We start from the raw sequence: 16,814 nt of genomic DNA on the forward strand, positions 1-16,814 counted from the left end.
AAGAAGATAGACAAATAACAAGTAATTTGTAATAGAGTATTATAATTATAATAGAAGAGATATGTGCCAGGGTGGGGATAGGAGTTATTTGTTTTGTACCCCTCAGAAACCAATGTGATTAATTCTATTTGAGTAGCTAAGAAAATAGAGGAAGAGGTACTCCTGGCCCAGAGTTGAAAAGAATGACTAGTAGTTTACCAGGTCCAAGTGTGGAAAATGCCTACAAGCACAAGGGCTTTGCAAATGCCCGTTTGCACAAAGGAATGTAGTATGTTGAGAAAACTAAGAAATATTGCATATAGCCAAAGCATAGGATGCATGCTAGGTACTAGATTTTGGAGGGTTCTATCTGTAGGCTGTGCTGAAGATTTTTTTTTTAATGTACTATGAAAATTCAGATATACAAAAGGAGAGAATAAGATAATAAACTTACCCACGTACTCATCACCATCAGCATCTCCCCGGTCTTATCTATCTTGGTTTTCCACCACTCATTTTTAATTTTAGTATTTAAAAGCAGAGTTCAGACACTTGATTTCAATTCTGCACAGTTGAGATTTTAAACAAGGGATCAAAGAACTGAAGTCTGCAGCTCATCAAGGTTTCTCTTGGGGTTATGTGGAGGACAGATTGAAAGGAAGTAGAACCAGGGGCAGGGAACAGTTAGAAGATTATTTTGTTTAAATCCAGGCAAGAAATGTTGAAATGCATCACAGCGGGGGATAGACCAAGAGAAGTCATTATAAGAGAATGGTCTGGAAAATCACCATGGGGAATGAAGGAATGATGGGGAAGCTTTGGACAGCTTCTTAGCCAAGATGGGAAGTGTGGGTGTTTGGTCAGATTTATAGGGAACAGTGTTCATGTTAAATGTCCAAGTAGGAAAGTCCATTTGACTGTAGACACAGAACTCAGAAGAGAGATTGGAAAGCTGTTTATAAAGTAGGTGGTGGTGGCCATGCATATAGGCAGAGCATCTAAAGGAGGACAGTGGCACCAACAGAGTCTGAGAGGCAGGCCTGTGGCCACCTCAAAGGGCCCTGACATGAAAAAAGAAATTGATATGGAAGTGGTCAGCCAGCAGAGTGACTAGCAAATAATGAGGAAGTGATAAATGTGAGTGTTTTTTTTTTTTACTTTCTTTGCTTATGTGTGATGGTGCTCTTGCCTCCCTTTAGCCTCAACTCTTGTGCAACTTTTCATTATCTCTATCCTAAATTCATCAGACAAATAGAATCTACTTCTTTTATGGACATTTAGTATATGCACATTCATCCTGTTTATTCTTATTAGCTTACAAGCCCTTTGAGAGCAGAAGGTATGTATTCATCTGAGTATCTTCATTTCACCACTTAATTCAGAGCTTTGCACGTAATAGATATGCTGTATGTATTTATAAAATGAATTAAGTGTCTGGCTTCTTCCCATACCTTTGTTGTGTGTTCACATTAAGGGCCAGCTGTGAGTATATATATTTCATATCACCTCACTTTTCCAGTTTCACCCAGAAAACAAGCTTTTATCCTTTTCTTCCCTCTCAAATAGCATGCTTACAAATTTTGTTAGAATTAAAAAAAAAAAAAAAAAAAACAGGTTTTATTTAATGTTACAAATTATTCTGTTTCAGAGCCACTAAAATGAATTAGAGCATTTAGAAATTCATTTAGAAAATGAAAATTATAAGTAATTGGGGGAATCACATTATAAATTTGACCCTTGCTTCTGCTTTCTTCTCCAGGGTCTGCTCTCTTTTTTGAGTGCCCCACTCATAGGTGCACTGTCTGATGTGTGGGGAAGGAAGCCTTTTCTTCTTGGCACTGTCTTCTTCACCTGCTTCCCAATTCCACTGATGAGAATCAGTCCATGGTGAGTGACTAGGCCCTCCGTCACGACTGTCTGTTTGGGGTCACATATGGACAATACATCTACAGTGCACTTTTCAACCTTTGCAGAGCAGTTGTACCTGTATTATCATTTGAACTCTTTGCTAATACTGAAAACAAGTAGGCAGTTGCCATCATGCCCATTTTATAAATGAGGACATGAAATTAAGTCTAAGATAGTTACTTAGGTGAGCAAATAAAATAAAAGATGTCTCTAAGGGCAGTTGTTTTTGTCATGAGGTAAGTTACATGATTGGGTCCCGGGAGGGGGCAAGCAGTCTGTACTCACTCAGTTGTGGCTCATTTGACTTTGCAGATGTGTTGTTTTTGTCAGCTCATGCAGCAATCCCCCAGGTTTTTGGCACCAGGGACCAGTTTCATGGAAGACAATTTTTCCACAGACAAGGAGGGGTGGTTGTGTGTTTCCGGTTGTAATGCAAGCAGTGGGGAGCCATGGGGAACAGCAGGTGAAGCTTCTCTTGCTCATTGGATGGCCCACTTCCTAACAGGCCACAGTCTGCTGCCTGGGGGTTGAGGACCCCTGTTCTAGGGCACTGACATGATGATAGTTTACATCAAAAGTCAAGAGTCCAACTTTCCTGATGGTCCAGTTGGAATTCTGTCTGCCAATGCACGGGACACGAGTTTGATCCCTGGCCCAGGAAGATTCCACATGCCACTGGGCAAGTAGGCCAGTGTGCCACAACTATTGAAGCCTGCGTGCCATAGAGCTGGTGCCCCACAATAAGCCACCGCAATGAGAAGCCCACCCACCACCACTCGTAAAAGCCTGCATCCAGCAACAAAGACCCAGTGCAGACAAAAATAAATTAATTTTTTAAAGGGGGGCAGGAGTCACTTTAGTGTGTACTGTATTATGTCCAGCAGCCTATTCTAAATCATAATGTGAATTTTAATTTGATCTTATTTTTTCATGATAAATAGGGAGAGAATAATTAGCATGTAATAACCAAAGTCATTTAGTTAATAAAAATGTGTTGAAATTTGTACCTGAGCTGTAACTTAGTTTTTCTGGAGCCCAAAGAATGATATTTTGGTCAGAATTCCTGTTGCTGAGATGCTGTTCCTATGTGAATAACACAGTTTAGAATGGAAGGGTCTTTTGTGTTTTGTTCATTTAGGGTTTAAATGCAACTGATAGATTTGGGGGATACTAAATGTGAGTACTCTCATTTGGTTATCTGATAGGAATTTTATGTCAATATTTGTCATGTTCTAAATGTGTTGGGTACCTATAAGGAATCATTTTGGTTCCTACCAGATAGATTTTTTAAAAATATTTTTTGGTATTGATTCTTTCTGTTCAAGAACAAGTCCTGCTTTTCTGATGCATTAGGTTTTTTGTTTTTTCAATGTCCTCTCAATATCTTACAGTTTTTTTATTTAGAATCTTAAAATGATTTTACCTCTTCTCTTCCAGTTGTCATGCAGCTGCTTCTATTGCTTGTATTGACTAATGCATAAAATAAAAATCTTTTATTATTATTAAATAAAAGTAATGATTATGGACCTATCTTCCTTATGTATATGAAGGAAATTTTATGTTTTATCCTTGAGTATCAAACTAGCTTTTGGGTTGAAAAATACTAGTTCCTATTTTGTTTAGAGATTTTCTTTTTTAAAATCAAGGGAATATCAAGTTTTGATGCCATTAGTATCAGTGGAGATGATTTGAATTTTCTCCTTAAATCTATTACATGATTAATTATATTAATAGATTTCTAATATTGAAACATCATTACATCCTAGAATTAAAACACTACTTTTTGTTCTATGAGATTCTGTTGGCTAATATTTTAACTAGATTTTTGTTAAGCATATATTTTATATGGTAGAAATTTTTTTGTCTTATATTAATTTTTAAAATTCTTCCTGCTTTTGTGTATATGTATTTTTCTCAGCTAAAACTCAGAAATTTAGAAAGTTTTCATTTATGTTCTGGCTATCATTAAAACTAACTTTACTGCATACTCCTACTTTTTCACTTTTTTTAAACTGCATGTACTGACACCCCTTGAGCAATGACAGTATTGGTATGTTTCTACTTCCTCTCCATCTTGATTATAATTTTATTAGTTGTCCTTTATATCTTTAAATATACAGGTATTTTTACAATTTATATTTTGGTTTATAACCTTTACATGATATCTTTGATTTGATTATAAAAGTGTATATACACTACTTCTCTCATGAATGCTTAAAATAATCTTTTTTTTTTTTAAATAATCTTTTTATAGGTGGTATTTTGCAATGATTTCCATATCTGGAGTCTTCTCAGTCACGTTCTCTGTGATATTTGCCTATGTAGCTGATGTCACTCAGGAGCATGAGCGAAGTACTGCTTATGGATGGGTAAGATAATAGATTATGTTTTTTAACCAGAGAAATAATAAACATTCTACTAAAAATTTACTAGAAAGTGAGCTTTTATTAAAATAGTGTTAATTACGTAAAGAAAATCCAAAACAGTTGAAATAAAAAAGGAGACTTGTGAGAAACTAAAAATAGCAAGATAGAAATTGCTACGGATTTATCCTTTGGTTTTAGTGTTGGAAGATTGGCAGGATATGTGAGTTGTCACTTGCAAAGTTTTTCTAAATGTGGTCTGATTTGTTTCTTGTTAGCTGATCTCTTAAGGAACCATAAACAGTAAACAGTTGCTGCAATCATAGATCTCTGTGCACCTAATTAGAATTGGAGAGGTGACTGAACCTCAGTTATGTTGATTCATTGTCACTGTATTACAGGTTATGTGACTAAGACACTTATTTGAATGTAGCACTACAGAAAAAGGACTACATTCATTCAGTAAATAATTTTTGAGTCAATAACAAAAGTTATAGGAGAACTTTTTGGCATAATTGAATATTAGAAAGTCACTTCTAATTTTCTTGGGCAAGATACTGGCATTGTGATTATGTAGGAGAAGAAAGACCTATAAAAGATGGCAGTCTGAAGCCATTTAGGTCAGAATGTCACAACTCTGAGAAATACTTAAGTGGTTCAAGGGGGGAAAATGACAGGTGAGCATTTGTGGGCATGTGTTCAATGTGTGAACCTCTTGGGGTATGTGGGTATGAACAGGGAAAGTTTTCCCTTCTTCCCTTTTAGGTTCTTTGAGTTAAGGGAGTGAAAGTCACTCAGTTGTGTCCAAGTCTTTGTGACACCATGGACTATACAGTCCATTGAATTCTCCAGGCCAGAGTACTGGAGTGGGATAACCTTTCCCTTCTCCAGGGGATCCTCCCAACCCAGGGATCAAACCCAGTTCTCCCGCATTGCAGGTGAATTCTTTACCAGCTGAGCCACAAGGGAAGAGTGAGCAAAATAATTAAATTGACATAAAGTTGGAGAGAACCTGGAGAAGAAAATGGCAACCCATTCCAGTATTATTACCTGGAGAAATCTGAGGAGCCTGGTGGGCTACACAGTCCATGGGGTTGCAAGAGTGAGACACGACTTAACAACTAAAACCACAGACAGATTAATAGGAGAAAAACAAATTTAATTTCATGTGTGTGGGAGTCTTACAAAGATGTGAGAGGCTCAAGGACTGTCAGCAGGTGAGGCTTATATACCATCCTGAGCTAAGGAGAAAGACTATAGGGGTCTGGGACTTCAAAGGGGAGGAAAATAATTCACAGGAAGATGAGGAGAGCAAATCAAATGTTTGCCATTACATGTAGGTAAGTCTTTCTAATATAAAAAGTTATCTTTAGTACTTAGTATCTTTATCATAGTATTATTAATATCTTTCTAATACAAAAGGTTATCTTTAGTATTTAGTATCTAATGTAAAAAGTTAACTTTAGTATTTACCAGTATTTCTTGGTATAGGTTAACTTTAGTATTTACCAGTATTTCTCCTTTCTAAGCTCTTTTAGGTTTTTATCAGCTAAGTTTAGTCCCTCAGTCCTGTCTGACTCTTAGACCCTATGGACTGCAGTGGGCTATTCTGGGAAAGGTAAAAAGCTTTGCCTGAGTCTCCTGGGTCATAATTGCCTTCTGCTTGAAAACTCAGCAGTGGCCACAGGACTGGAAAAGGTCAGTTTTCATTCCAGTCCCAAAGAAAGGCAATGCCAAAGAATGCTCAAACTACCACACAATTGCACTCATCTCACATGCTAGTAAAGTAATGCTCAAAATTCTCCAAGCCAGGCTTCAGCAATACGTGAACCGTGAACTTCCTGATGTTGAAGCTGGTTTTAGAAAGGCAGAGGAACCAGAGATCAAATTGCCAACATCTGCTGGATCATGGAAAAAGCAAGAGAGTTCCAGAAAAACATCTATTTCTGCTTTATTGACTATGCCAAAGCCTTTGACTGTGTGGATCACAATAAACTGTGGAAAATTCTGAAAGAGATGGGAATACCAGACCACCTCATCTGCCTCTTGAGAAATCTGTATGCAGGTCAGGAAGCAACAGTTAGAACTGGACATGGAACAACAGACTGGTTCCAGATAGGAAAAGGGGTATGTCAAGGCTGTATATTGTCACCCTGCTTATTTAATTTCTATGCAGAGTACATCATGAGAAACGCTGGGCTGGAAGATGCACAAGCTGGAATCAAGATTGCTGGGAGAAATATCAATAACCTCAGATATGCAGATGATACCACCCTTATGGCAGAAAGTGAAGAGGAAATAAAAAGCCTCTTGATGAAAGTGAAAGTGGAGAGTGAAAAAGTTGGCTTAAAGCTCAACATTCAGAAAACAAAGATCATGGCATCCGGTCCCATCACTTCATGGGAAATAGATGGGGAAACAGTGGAAACAGTGTCAGATTTTATCTTTCTGGGCTCCAAAATCACTGCAGATGGTGACTGCAGCCATGAAATTAAAAGACGCTTACTCCTTGGAAGGAAAGTTATAACCAACCTAGATAGCATATTCAAAAGCAGAGACATTACTTTGCCAACAAAGGTTCATCTAGTCAAGGCTATGGTTTTTCCTGTGGTCATGTATGGATGTGAGAGCTGGACTGTGAAGAAGGCTGAGTGCCGAAGAATTAATGCTTTTGAACTGTGGTGTTGGAGAAGACTCTTGAGAGTCCCTTGGACTGCAAGGAGATCCAAGCAGTCCATTCTGAAGATCAGCCCTGGGATTTTTTTGGAAAGAATGATGCTAAAGCTGAAACTCCAGTACTTTGGCCACCTCGTGCCAGGAGTTGACTCATTGGAAAAGACTCTGATGCTGGGAGGGATTGGGGGCAGGAGGAGAAGGGAACGACAGAGGATGAGATGGTTGGATGACATCACTGACTCAATGGACGTGAGTCTGAGTGAACTCCGGGAGTTGGTGATGGACAGGGGAGGCCTGGTGTGGTGTGATTCATGGGATCGCAAAGAGTCGGACACAACTGAGCGACTGAACTGAACTGAACTGAAACAATCCACATGCCAAAGTGGCACATTTTGGGGTAGCTTATTTTGCTCCCCTTTAGTGTACATTTTGTTCTTCTTTTAAGTCTCTCTGTTTGAAATGTGTATAGTAAGAAGATGGAAGAAGAAAGGTAACCTGACTGGATTGTTTAATGGTTGGAGAGGGACTGAATGCCAGAAACTCAGGTTACTTCTCTCCTGAGTCTTATTCTTTCTGTTAAATTCCACTTCCTGGAAGACAGTAAGCAGTCATTCAGTGTTGACTGAGTGAATAATTGTATGGCTCAGTGATGGACATATATGCCAATTACTGTTGTTCCACAAAACACAACAGTCATTTTTGGTTTGTTGACTTTAGACATCAGTAGTTTAAAAACTTCTCCAAGCCACTTGCCCTCTAGCTACTACTTGCTTCTCCTTCCTTCCTTCTCCCCACCTCCCCTGAATGTTTCTCACGTCATGTCCTAAAACAGAGACATCTCCTGAGTGCTGTGGAGGAGGACAGAGGGAGAAACAGATAGGAAAGCTTCAAAGAAGGCAGGATGTTCAAGGTGGGCTTTTGAAGGGTGGTCAGTGGAGTTGAAGGGTGCCAGAAGCCTCATTTATAACACTTGTGAAGCTTTTCTCAACATTGCAGGAAACACTCATTCCTCTTCAGTTTTATTAGATTTTTGTTCTTTTGCCTTCATCAGAAAAATCCCTCACAAAGCTGTTGTGCTAAGCAGTAGTATTTAAGGAAGGATTTCAGAGAGAGAGTTCTGGAACCAAAATGATCATGACTTAGTTTCCCTATCTCTAGCTCAGTTCTTCATCTGTAAAATGCCAGTTATAATAATGCCTGGTCATAGGTATGTTGAGAGAAGTTAGTTAGAGGAGCTCCCTGCTGAAGTATGCCCTCCAGGCCATAAGGCTACCTGGACTGAACCATAGGACTCAGGGTTTGGCCAATGACTAACCTTTACGTTTAACTCTGTGTGTTAGATGTTGAGATGACAAACCTGAAAAAAGAAAAAGGAAAAAAAGCTTGCAAGCTACCTTACAGATACAGAATAGAATTATGATGATAGAATTAAAAATGTCCTTTGACAAATAATGAGATATTTGTATGCTCCATGATCTTTAGTTCTTTACACTTGGAATGCTATGTAATTAAGGGCAGGAGCTCTGTTTTCTTATTTTTCTAGCACATATAAATACTCAATATTTATTGAACCAGAGAATTCCTGTTCCTCAAATTGGAATTCTATGTACTTCCTTTTTTTCCCCCAGAAATTTTTTAACTTTTGGCTTTTATAATTTTGTTATAATACTGATTTCCAATACATTGTATTTTTACAGTCACTTGGGGGTTATGGATAAAGGAAGAATATCATCGGTTACCCAGGAGTCATAATTTCAGTCATAGTTAATGATTTCTGTAGTTCCTTTTAAAACCCATTAGAAGTTTAGGTGACTGGCTTATAAATGTGCTTTTCACACTCAGTCTGGTTGTAATTTGGAGGCTGTCCACTTAAGCTTCTGAACATTCAGACTACATTTCAAAATAAAGAGAACCTTCTACATGCTTATAGGGAAGCAGTGTGAAGAAGCTTCACATGGATTCAAGTTGTAAGTGTGATCAGTTGACTCAGTGATCTTTGGTATTAGGACCTTGGGGGTGACAGCATGACAGAAACTCCTAGCCCAAGGATTTCTCTAATTAAAAAGCTTTTGAGGTCTCCCTCAACAAATCTTTTTGGATTTTTGTTGTTGTTGTTATATAGCTTTTTCTAAGACTTCCAGGGATTTCCACCCCCAGTTAGTGCTAAGGAAATGGTGAAACAGTGCACAGTTTTGGAAGATGAAATCAAGCCTAGTTTCTGAGTAATTTGTAGATTTTGTTATCAACCCTGCAAAAACTTTTTTTGTTCCTTTCTCTCTGTATCACTGTTCCCTAATTACAGAAGATTAAAATATGTATCGTTTATTTGTGGAGAAGGTTTTACAATTTTTATTTCTAAATAAATCATTTTTTAATTCGTGTAGCTTTCTAGAGTAACTTCTAGAAAGCTACAAGGATTAGAAAGTTATTTAAATTAATTAATAACTTGTGAGCAAATTCTTAAAAGAAAATTACTTTTCATTCTTAAAAGTTGTGTGCAATATAGTCCTTTTGTATTTTTACAGTTAGAGAAGGATGGTTTTAGACCCTAATTGGAAACAGGAGTGTAAGTGCGCACCTGCTGTAGAAGCAACCCTGGGTGAGAGTGTTCTTTCTCCATAGGTCTCAGCCACTTTTGCAGCCAGTCTGGTTAGCAGCCCAGCCATTGGAGCATACCTTTCTGCCAGTTATGGAGACAGCCTTGTTGTGCTAGTAGCCACAGTGGTAGCTCTTCTAGACATCTGCTTCATCTTATTGGCTGTTCCAGAATCTTTGCCAGAGAAAATGAGACCTCTCTCCTGGGGAGCCCGGATTTCTTGGAAACAAGCAGACCCTTTTGCGGTAAATAAAAACATGAAAACACTTACTTTCCTGAATATCTTTCTAAACCATGCAAATAAAAGTGCATTTCTGCAGATTCTAGCATCCTAGCAGTTGCTGGTTTATTTTTTTCTCTAGTAAAAATAGAAAAAACTTAATTGAAAATAAGGGACAGAGGTGAACGGTACACCAAAGAATATATAAAATTGATAATTCTTAAGAGTCGGACATGACTGAGTGACTGAACGAAAGTATGTAGTTACCATGAGAGACAAGAGATGCGCTTTTGGTGCACCTTTTGGTCTATTCAGACATCCTGTGTAGAAAAGGATGTAAGGATTTTGGGCAAAGGTATAATATTGAAAAAGTTGTTACTAGTCAGAGAATCTTGTCACTGACCCCATGCCTGGAGCACATTTATTTTTCTGCCAATTGTGTGGGCAAATTTATTATTAACATTTTAAAGAATAAATTTATGTGTAATGAAAAACCTGTAATGTTTGTGGCTTTAAAGGAGTTGTATTATGAGTAAAAAGAGATGCGATTTTCTTAAAAGGTTCTGTAGCAGTGTGTTTTTTTTTATTTTTCAGAGGCTGTTCATAGTATGTTCAGGGTTTGTTTCAGTATGTGAACCAGTATTGTTAACAAAGATGAGCAAAAATGTTTTTTTTTAAAAAGAGAAAAGACTGTAACATTTGAAATATGTACCTCTGAAATTAGGACTTGTAACGTCCTTAGAGAGGTGGTAATAGATTTAATGTTAAGGCTTACTTCCTTTTTTAATCCATTCATCTTTTGTTATCCACCTTAAGAAATCAAAAAACAGTGAAGCTAATATCCCAGAATATCAGTGACATCAGTATCTATTTGCTTTTTATTTTTCTGTTTCTGTTTCTGCTTATTTCTAGTCACTGAAGAAAGTTGGAAAAGACTCTACCATTTTGCTAATCTGCATCACTGTTTTTCTTTCATACCTTCCTGAAGCTGGACAGTATTCAAGTTTTTTTCTCTATCTCAGGCAGGTGAGTAAGGAATGCCGGAAAATCAGAGATTGGTATCTGTCTTAAAGTGTTTTATGGAAAAACCCCAGGTAGCTCAGCTGGTAAGAATCCACCTACTATGCACAAGACCTGGGTTCAATTCCTGGGTTGGGAAGATCCCCTGAGGAGGGCATGGAAACCCACTCCAGTATTTGTGCATAGAGAATCCCCATGGACAGAGGAGCCTGGTGGGCTACAGTCCGTGGAGTCACAAAGAGTCAGACATGACTGAGCAGCTAAGCGCACAGCGTTGTAAGAGGAAAAAATGTGTTGACTTACTTCTAGTTGTAAATGTAGGTGCTGACATATAATTAGTAGTCAGGAGACCTCTAGTCCAATAATTTTTTAAAATAAAATGTTTACTGTGGGAAAAATTTCCTTGAAAATTATGAGAATTACACAAAAAGAATTAGTAGAAACAGAATTTATTAAATCTTTAATAATATTCATTAAATTTCAGAGAGGTAAAATTTATTTCAGAAGAACCATGACCCCTGGGTCTAATCGATCACATTCAGTTTGCTTAGCCATCTACAGTAGGCCACTATAGGGACTTTCCTTGCAGTCCAGTGGTTAAGATTCCATGCTTCCAATGCAGATGATGTAGGTTCAGTCCCTGGTTGGGGAAGTGAGATCCTACGTGTTGAAACCACCCCCACCTGCCCCCGACACACACAGTCCCCACTAAAAACAAAAACACACCACTGTGGACTTCAAGGTAGGCCACAAATAATGACCAAAGTAATCTTTTCTGTCTTCTGATTTTTCTCCCTTTAAAAGTTTATGCTTCACATTTTCCCCCAAAAGGCAGTTGACTTAAGGCAAGTAAAAAAAGTTTGCTTTTCCAACTGCTGTCTTAGGTCTCTGGGGTTGCTCAGCATTGCAATCCTGCCTTGGTCTTTCACTGATTTCACTGGAAGTCCTTCTCCTAATGGTTTACTCCACTTTTTCAGAGCAAGCCTCCCCCTAAGATAAATTCCTCTATTTTTAGAGATATTTCAAATAAAATTTGTTAAGTTTGCCACTCATGGTTTTCCTGAGAGTGTGAGACTATAATATTTTATATGGTAGAACATTTAAGTAAAGCTCTTTTTTCAAGCAGTTCTTTTTTTGTTTTACACATTTATGGTTGGAGGATGCTGGAGATATAGAGGGAAAAGTAGTGAGATACTGTTATTAGTGTGTGTGTGTGTGTGTGTGTTTTTATACTTGCTTAGTCAGTCTGTTGTGTCCAACTCTTTGTGGCCCCATGGACTGTAACCCACCAGGCTCTCTGCCCATGGAATTTTCCAGGCAAGAATACTGGAGTGGGGTTTTTCCTAACTCCAGGGAATCTTCCTGATCCAAGGATCAAACCCATGTCTCTTGCATCTCCCACACTGGCAGATGGATTCTTTACTACTGGCGCCCCCTGGGAAGCCCAGGTGTTAAATGTAGAAAATTACATATGCATCTCTAAATGTACATTTAATGTGGAAAATAATGTAGGAAAAATGGGTAAGCCCAAGGAAGAAAGTAAAAAAAAGTCTCCTTTCTTCACATGTATAGTTAATAACAGTGACTATTTTCTTCTCTATCCATTTTTCCTATACATATGCTTTTATCACCGTCAACAACAACAGTTACAACAAATCAGAATAATTCTGTTGTTCTGTATTTATGCTCACTTTTTAGAGCTAACATATAATTAACACACATGTATTTTTAGTTTAAATTGTGTTTACTTATAAATCATCTATTTTATAAGAAAATATAATATCCAGTATATATTTAATATCGAGTATATATTTAAAACTTTATTCAACAATAAAAAGACATATAACAACTAAAAAAGTAGGCAAAAGATTTTGAATACATATTTCTTCAAGGTAAATATACAAATGGCCAATAAGCACATGAGAGGATGGCTAACACCATTACCCATCAAGGAAATCAAACACACCCGCTAAGAAAGCTGTAATAAAAAGGAAACAACGACCTAGGATATGGAGAAATGGCAACCCTCATACATGCTGGTGTGAATGTAAAATGGAGTAGCCACTGTGGAAAAGAGCCTGGTGGTTCCTCAGAGTGTCCAGCATAGGGTTCCCAGCAAATCTATTTCTAGGTATATAGCCAAGAGAATTGAAGCCAAGAGAATTGAAAACACCTATCTGTACAAAAACTCTTAACACAAATTATTATTCATATAGCTAAAAAGTAGAAGCAAAATAGAAATAGCCTATCTGCCTATTAACTGATGAAATGGATCAACAAACATGATACATCTGTACAATGCAATGTACAGATATTTTTTTTTGGCAATAAAAAGCAATGAAGCACTGATACATGCTACAACATGGGTGAACTTTGACAACGTTATGTTAAGTGAAAGAACCCAGAACCATATATAGTGTGATTCCATTTGTATGAAATGCTCTGAATAAATACAGAGAGACAGGAAATAGATTACTGACTGGGTGGTGGGGTAGGTTGTGGGAATGGGACTCCTAATGGGGTACCATGTTTCTTTGAAGAGTGATGAGAACTTCTAAAAAGATCATGGTAATAATTGCTCAACTCTGTATCAATACTGTACTGTGCTTAGTTGCTCAGTTGTGTCCAGCTCTTTGGTACCCCATGGACTGTAGCCCACCAGGCTCCTCTGTCCATGGGGATTCTCCAGGCAGGGAGTGGGTTGCTGTGCTGTCCTCCAGGAGTTCTTCCCAACCCAGGGATCGAACCCAGGTCTCCCACATTGCAGGCAGATTCTTTACCATGTAAGCCACCAGGGAAACCCATATCAATACTAAAACCATTGAATTGTGCACTTGTAATGGGTGGATTGTACGGTATTTTTAATTCTACCTCAATAAAGCTGTTTTAGAAATATATTTATTGGGAGAATAAGGGGGGGTGGGCTAGGTTTTGGGGGTTAGTAGATACAAACTTTTACATATAGAATGAATGAACAAAAAAGTCCTACTATATAGTACAGTGTATATGGCACACTGTATATTCAGGGAAAAGAATATAAGAAAGAATGTATAGTATTTATAACTGAGTCACTTTGCTATATAGCACAAGTTAATACAACATTGTAAATCAACTGTACTTCAATTAAAAAATACATATATGGGCTTCCCTGGTGGCTCAACAGTAAGGACTCTGTCTGCAGTGCCGGAGACGTGGGTTCTATCCTGAGTTGGGAAGATCCCCTACAGAAGGAAATGGCAACCCACTCTGGTATTCTTGCCTGAGAAGTCCCATGGACAGAGGAGCCTGGTAAGCTACAGTCTGTGGGGTTGCAAAAGTCAACATGACTTAGCAACTAAACCACCACCACCATAGAGTCCAATTTTTTTAATTGCATTCAATTAGAGAGTGATGGAATAGTGTTAATGTCAGCAGCACTGGTTTGGGAACCAGAAGTTCTGGCTCTCTTTCATTAGCTAATTGTGTGATTTGAAGCAAGATAATCATTTATGAAGTGTGAAGATTACTTACAATTATTCTTAAAATTTTTCTGGGTTTTATGGTTTTAATAGATGGCAAGTTAGCTTTAAAAACTTGATGTTTAAAACTTAAAAGTTTCAGGCATTTCATAGCTGCTCTTAAGATTAAGAGGCTTAGAAATCATTGCTAGCTAACTTTGGCTGCTCATTGGAATAACCATGAGAGCTTTTTAAAACATACCTGTGTCTGGGCCCAGAGAGTCTGATTTAATTGATATCAAGCGAGTTCCAGCATCTCTCTTCTCCCCTTTCCCTTTCTCGGTTGCCCACATGATTTTAATATGCAACCAAAGTTGAGAGCCACTTAACTCTCCAAGTGAACATATTCTATGTTGACAGCATCAAAAATCAAATTTTTCTTTTCTTCATTTTTTTCCCTAGTAGTGGATAATGTTACATAGTTCTTGGTGGATTGTAGAGGGGAAAGCATATGAAAACAGTAGGGAGACCTGTAATAGAAAATATTGTGCTAGTAGTTAATCTTAGTTATATTAAAGTGTGCCTGCTTACAGTGATTTCTCATGGCAGATTTAGCTATAAATTATTGGTTAAATAGGTTTAGCTTTGAGCACCGCCTAAATTTCCATTATCAAGGTTTCATGAACTTTCCTCAACTATTCTATAGCTTTAATGGAACATAACATTTCTTATTATTTATATAATGTCTATATTGCAAAATGTGTTCATTTTCACAGGTCATAGGATTTGGATCTATTAAAATTGCAGCTTTCATAGCCATGGTAGGAATTCTATCTATTGTGGCTCAGGTGAGTGTTATTTTACCATCCACCCCACTTTTTTTTTTTTTTTTTTAACATTTTTAATCTGAAATAACTATAGATTCACAGGAAGCTGCAAAGAGATATTCAGGAAGATTTCTTGCACCCCTACATCAGTTCCGCTCCTTCCCTGCCATGGTAGCATGTTATATAGCTATGAGCAATATCATACCCACTGTATCCACTGATGTGGATACAGATCATAGAATTATTCTCTTTTTAATAAAATCTGGAGGTTGTGATATAGGAGGAATTTAATATAAATTTTTAAAAATTAATTTTTTAATTGAAGTATAATTGCTTTACAGAATTTTATTGCTTTCTGTCAAACATCAACATGAATCAGCCATAGGTATACATATGTTCCCTCCCTCTTAAACCTCACTCCCATCTCCCTCTCCATCCCACCCCTCTAGCTGATGCAGAGACCCTGTTTGATTCCCCTGAGACATACAGCAAATTCCCATTGGCTATCTATGTTACATATGGTAATGTAAGTTTCCATGTTACTCTCTCCCTACATCTCACCCTCTACAGCCCTCTCCCTGTGTCCATAAGTCTATTCTTTATGTCTGTTTCTTCTTCGCTGCCCTCTAAATAAATTCTTTGGTACCATCTTTCTAGATTCTATATATGTGCGCTAGTGTACAATATTTATCTTTCTCATTCTGACTTACCTCACTCTGTATAATAGGCTCTAGGTTCATCCATCTCATTAGAACTGGCTCAAATTCCTTTTTGTGGCTGAATAATATTTCATTATGTTGTGTACCATAACTTCTTTATCCATTCCTTTGTCGATGAACATCTAAGTTGTTTCCAGTTCTGGGGTATGTATGGCTGCGGCAAGGACAGTCTGATTCTCATTCCATTTAGGCTGCCACAGATCAGCTGCTTCACTCTCAGCCTTAAGTGTTTCTCCTCTGACCTAGCCAATTGCCCTAATGTGGGGATCGGATCCCTGCTTCATTTCCCAACCTGCCAAGGGCAGGTCCGGTCCTACTAACACTCCTGTTTTTCCCCCTAGTTCCTTCATCCTACTGAGTTTTGTGTGGTTCTATATATTCTTTTCCATTGGTCAGGTACCCCTGTCTGCTCTCAGCTTGTGTTCTGCAAGTACTTCTGTGTCTGAAGGTATATTCCTGATGTATCCATAGAGAGAGATGTACTCCACATCCACTCCTCCACCATCTCGTTCCTTTTAGAATTTAATATAAATTTTTAGTGCTTTTTAGAATATGTGTGGTTACCCCTAATGCATAGGTTTGGCACATAAAAATTTGCTTTTATAGCCACCAACCACAGTCTTTCTCCACTGGTCTGAAATTAACCAGAAGAATGTTTCAATATTATTTTAATACTGAAAAAAAGTGAAAGGGAAAAACAAGTGAAAATTTGTAAATATTACAATTTTTGCTATCCACAAAACTGAAGAAATATGGTAAGTCATTATGTTAGGATTGTATGTAATTACTTCATGGCAGTTAGAGGGGGGAAAAGTAGAAGTAGTGAGAGATTTCCTCTTCGTGGGCTCTAAAATCACTGCAGATGGTGACTGCAGCCATGAAATCAGAAGACATTTCTTCTTGGCAGGAAAGCGGTGACAAACCTAGACAGTGTGTTGAAAAGCAGAGACATCACCCTACTGGCAAAGGTCCGTAATAGTCAAGGCTATGATCTTCCCAGTGATCACGTACAGTTGTGAGAGCTAGACAGTAAAGAAGACAGAGCACCAAATAACTGATGCCTTCCAAC

The 16,814-nt window shown here is 37.8% G+C and overlaps 1 protein-coding gene across 3 annotated transcripts in view; it reads left to right on the plus strand.

Moving 5' to 3' along the window:
- The window catches only part of MFSD14B (major facilitator superfamily domain containing 14B), a 118,074-nt gene that overhangs the window by 89,216 nt on the left and 12,044 nt on the right, over nucleotides 1-16,814 (plus strand). For 2 of the 3 annotated variants that reach the window (XM_027548908.1, XM_027548909.1), the window contains 5 exons: nucleotides 1,739-1,866; nucleotides 4,142-4,256; nucleotides 9,549-9,767; nucleotides 10,655-10,768; nucleotides 14,976-15,047. In XM_027548908.1, the coding sequence (XP_027404709.1) occupies nucleotides 1,739-1,866; nucleotides 4,142-4,256; nucleotides 9,549-9,767; nucleotides 10,655-10,768; nucleotides 14,976-15,047 (648 nt within the window). The remainder of the gene's footprint in view (nucleotides 1-1,738; nucleotides 1,867-4,141; nucleotides 4,257-9,548; nucleotides 9,768-10,654; nucleotides 10,769-14,975; nucleotides 15,048-16,814) is intronic. The other variant, XM_027548910.1, reaches the window with a different exon arrangement.

Source organism: Bos indicus x Bos taurus, chromosome 8, assembly GCF_003369695.1.
Source record: "Bos indicus x Bos taurus breed Angus x Brahman F1 hybrid chromosome 8, Bos_hybrid_MaternalHap_v2.0, whole genome shotgun sequence".
Classification (NCBI taxonomy): domain Eukaryota; kingdom Metazoa; phylum Chordata; class Mammalia; order Artiodactyla; family Bovidae; genus Bos; species Bos indicus x Bos taurus.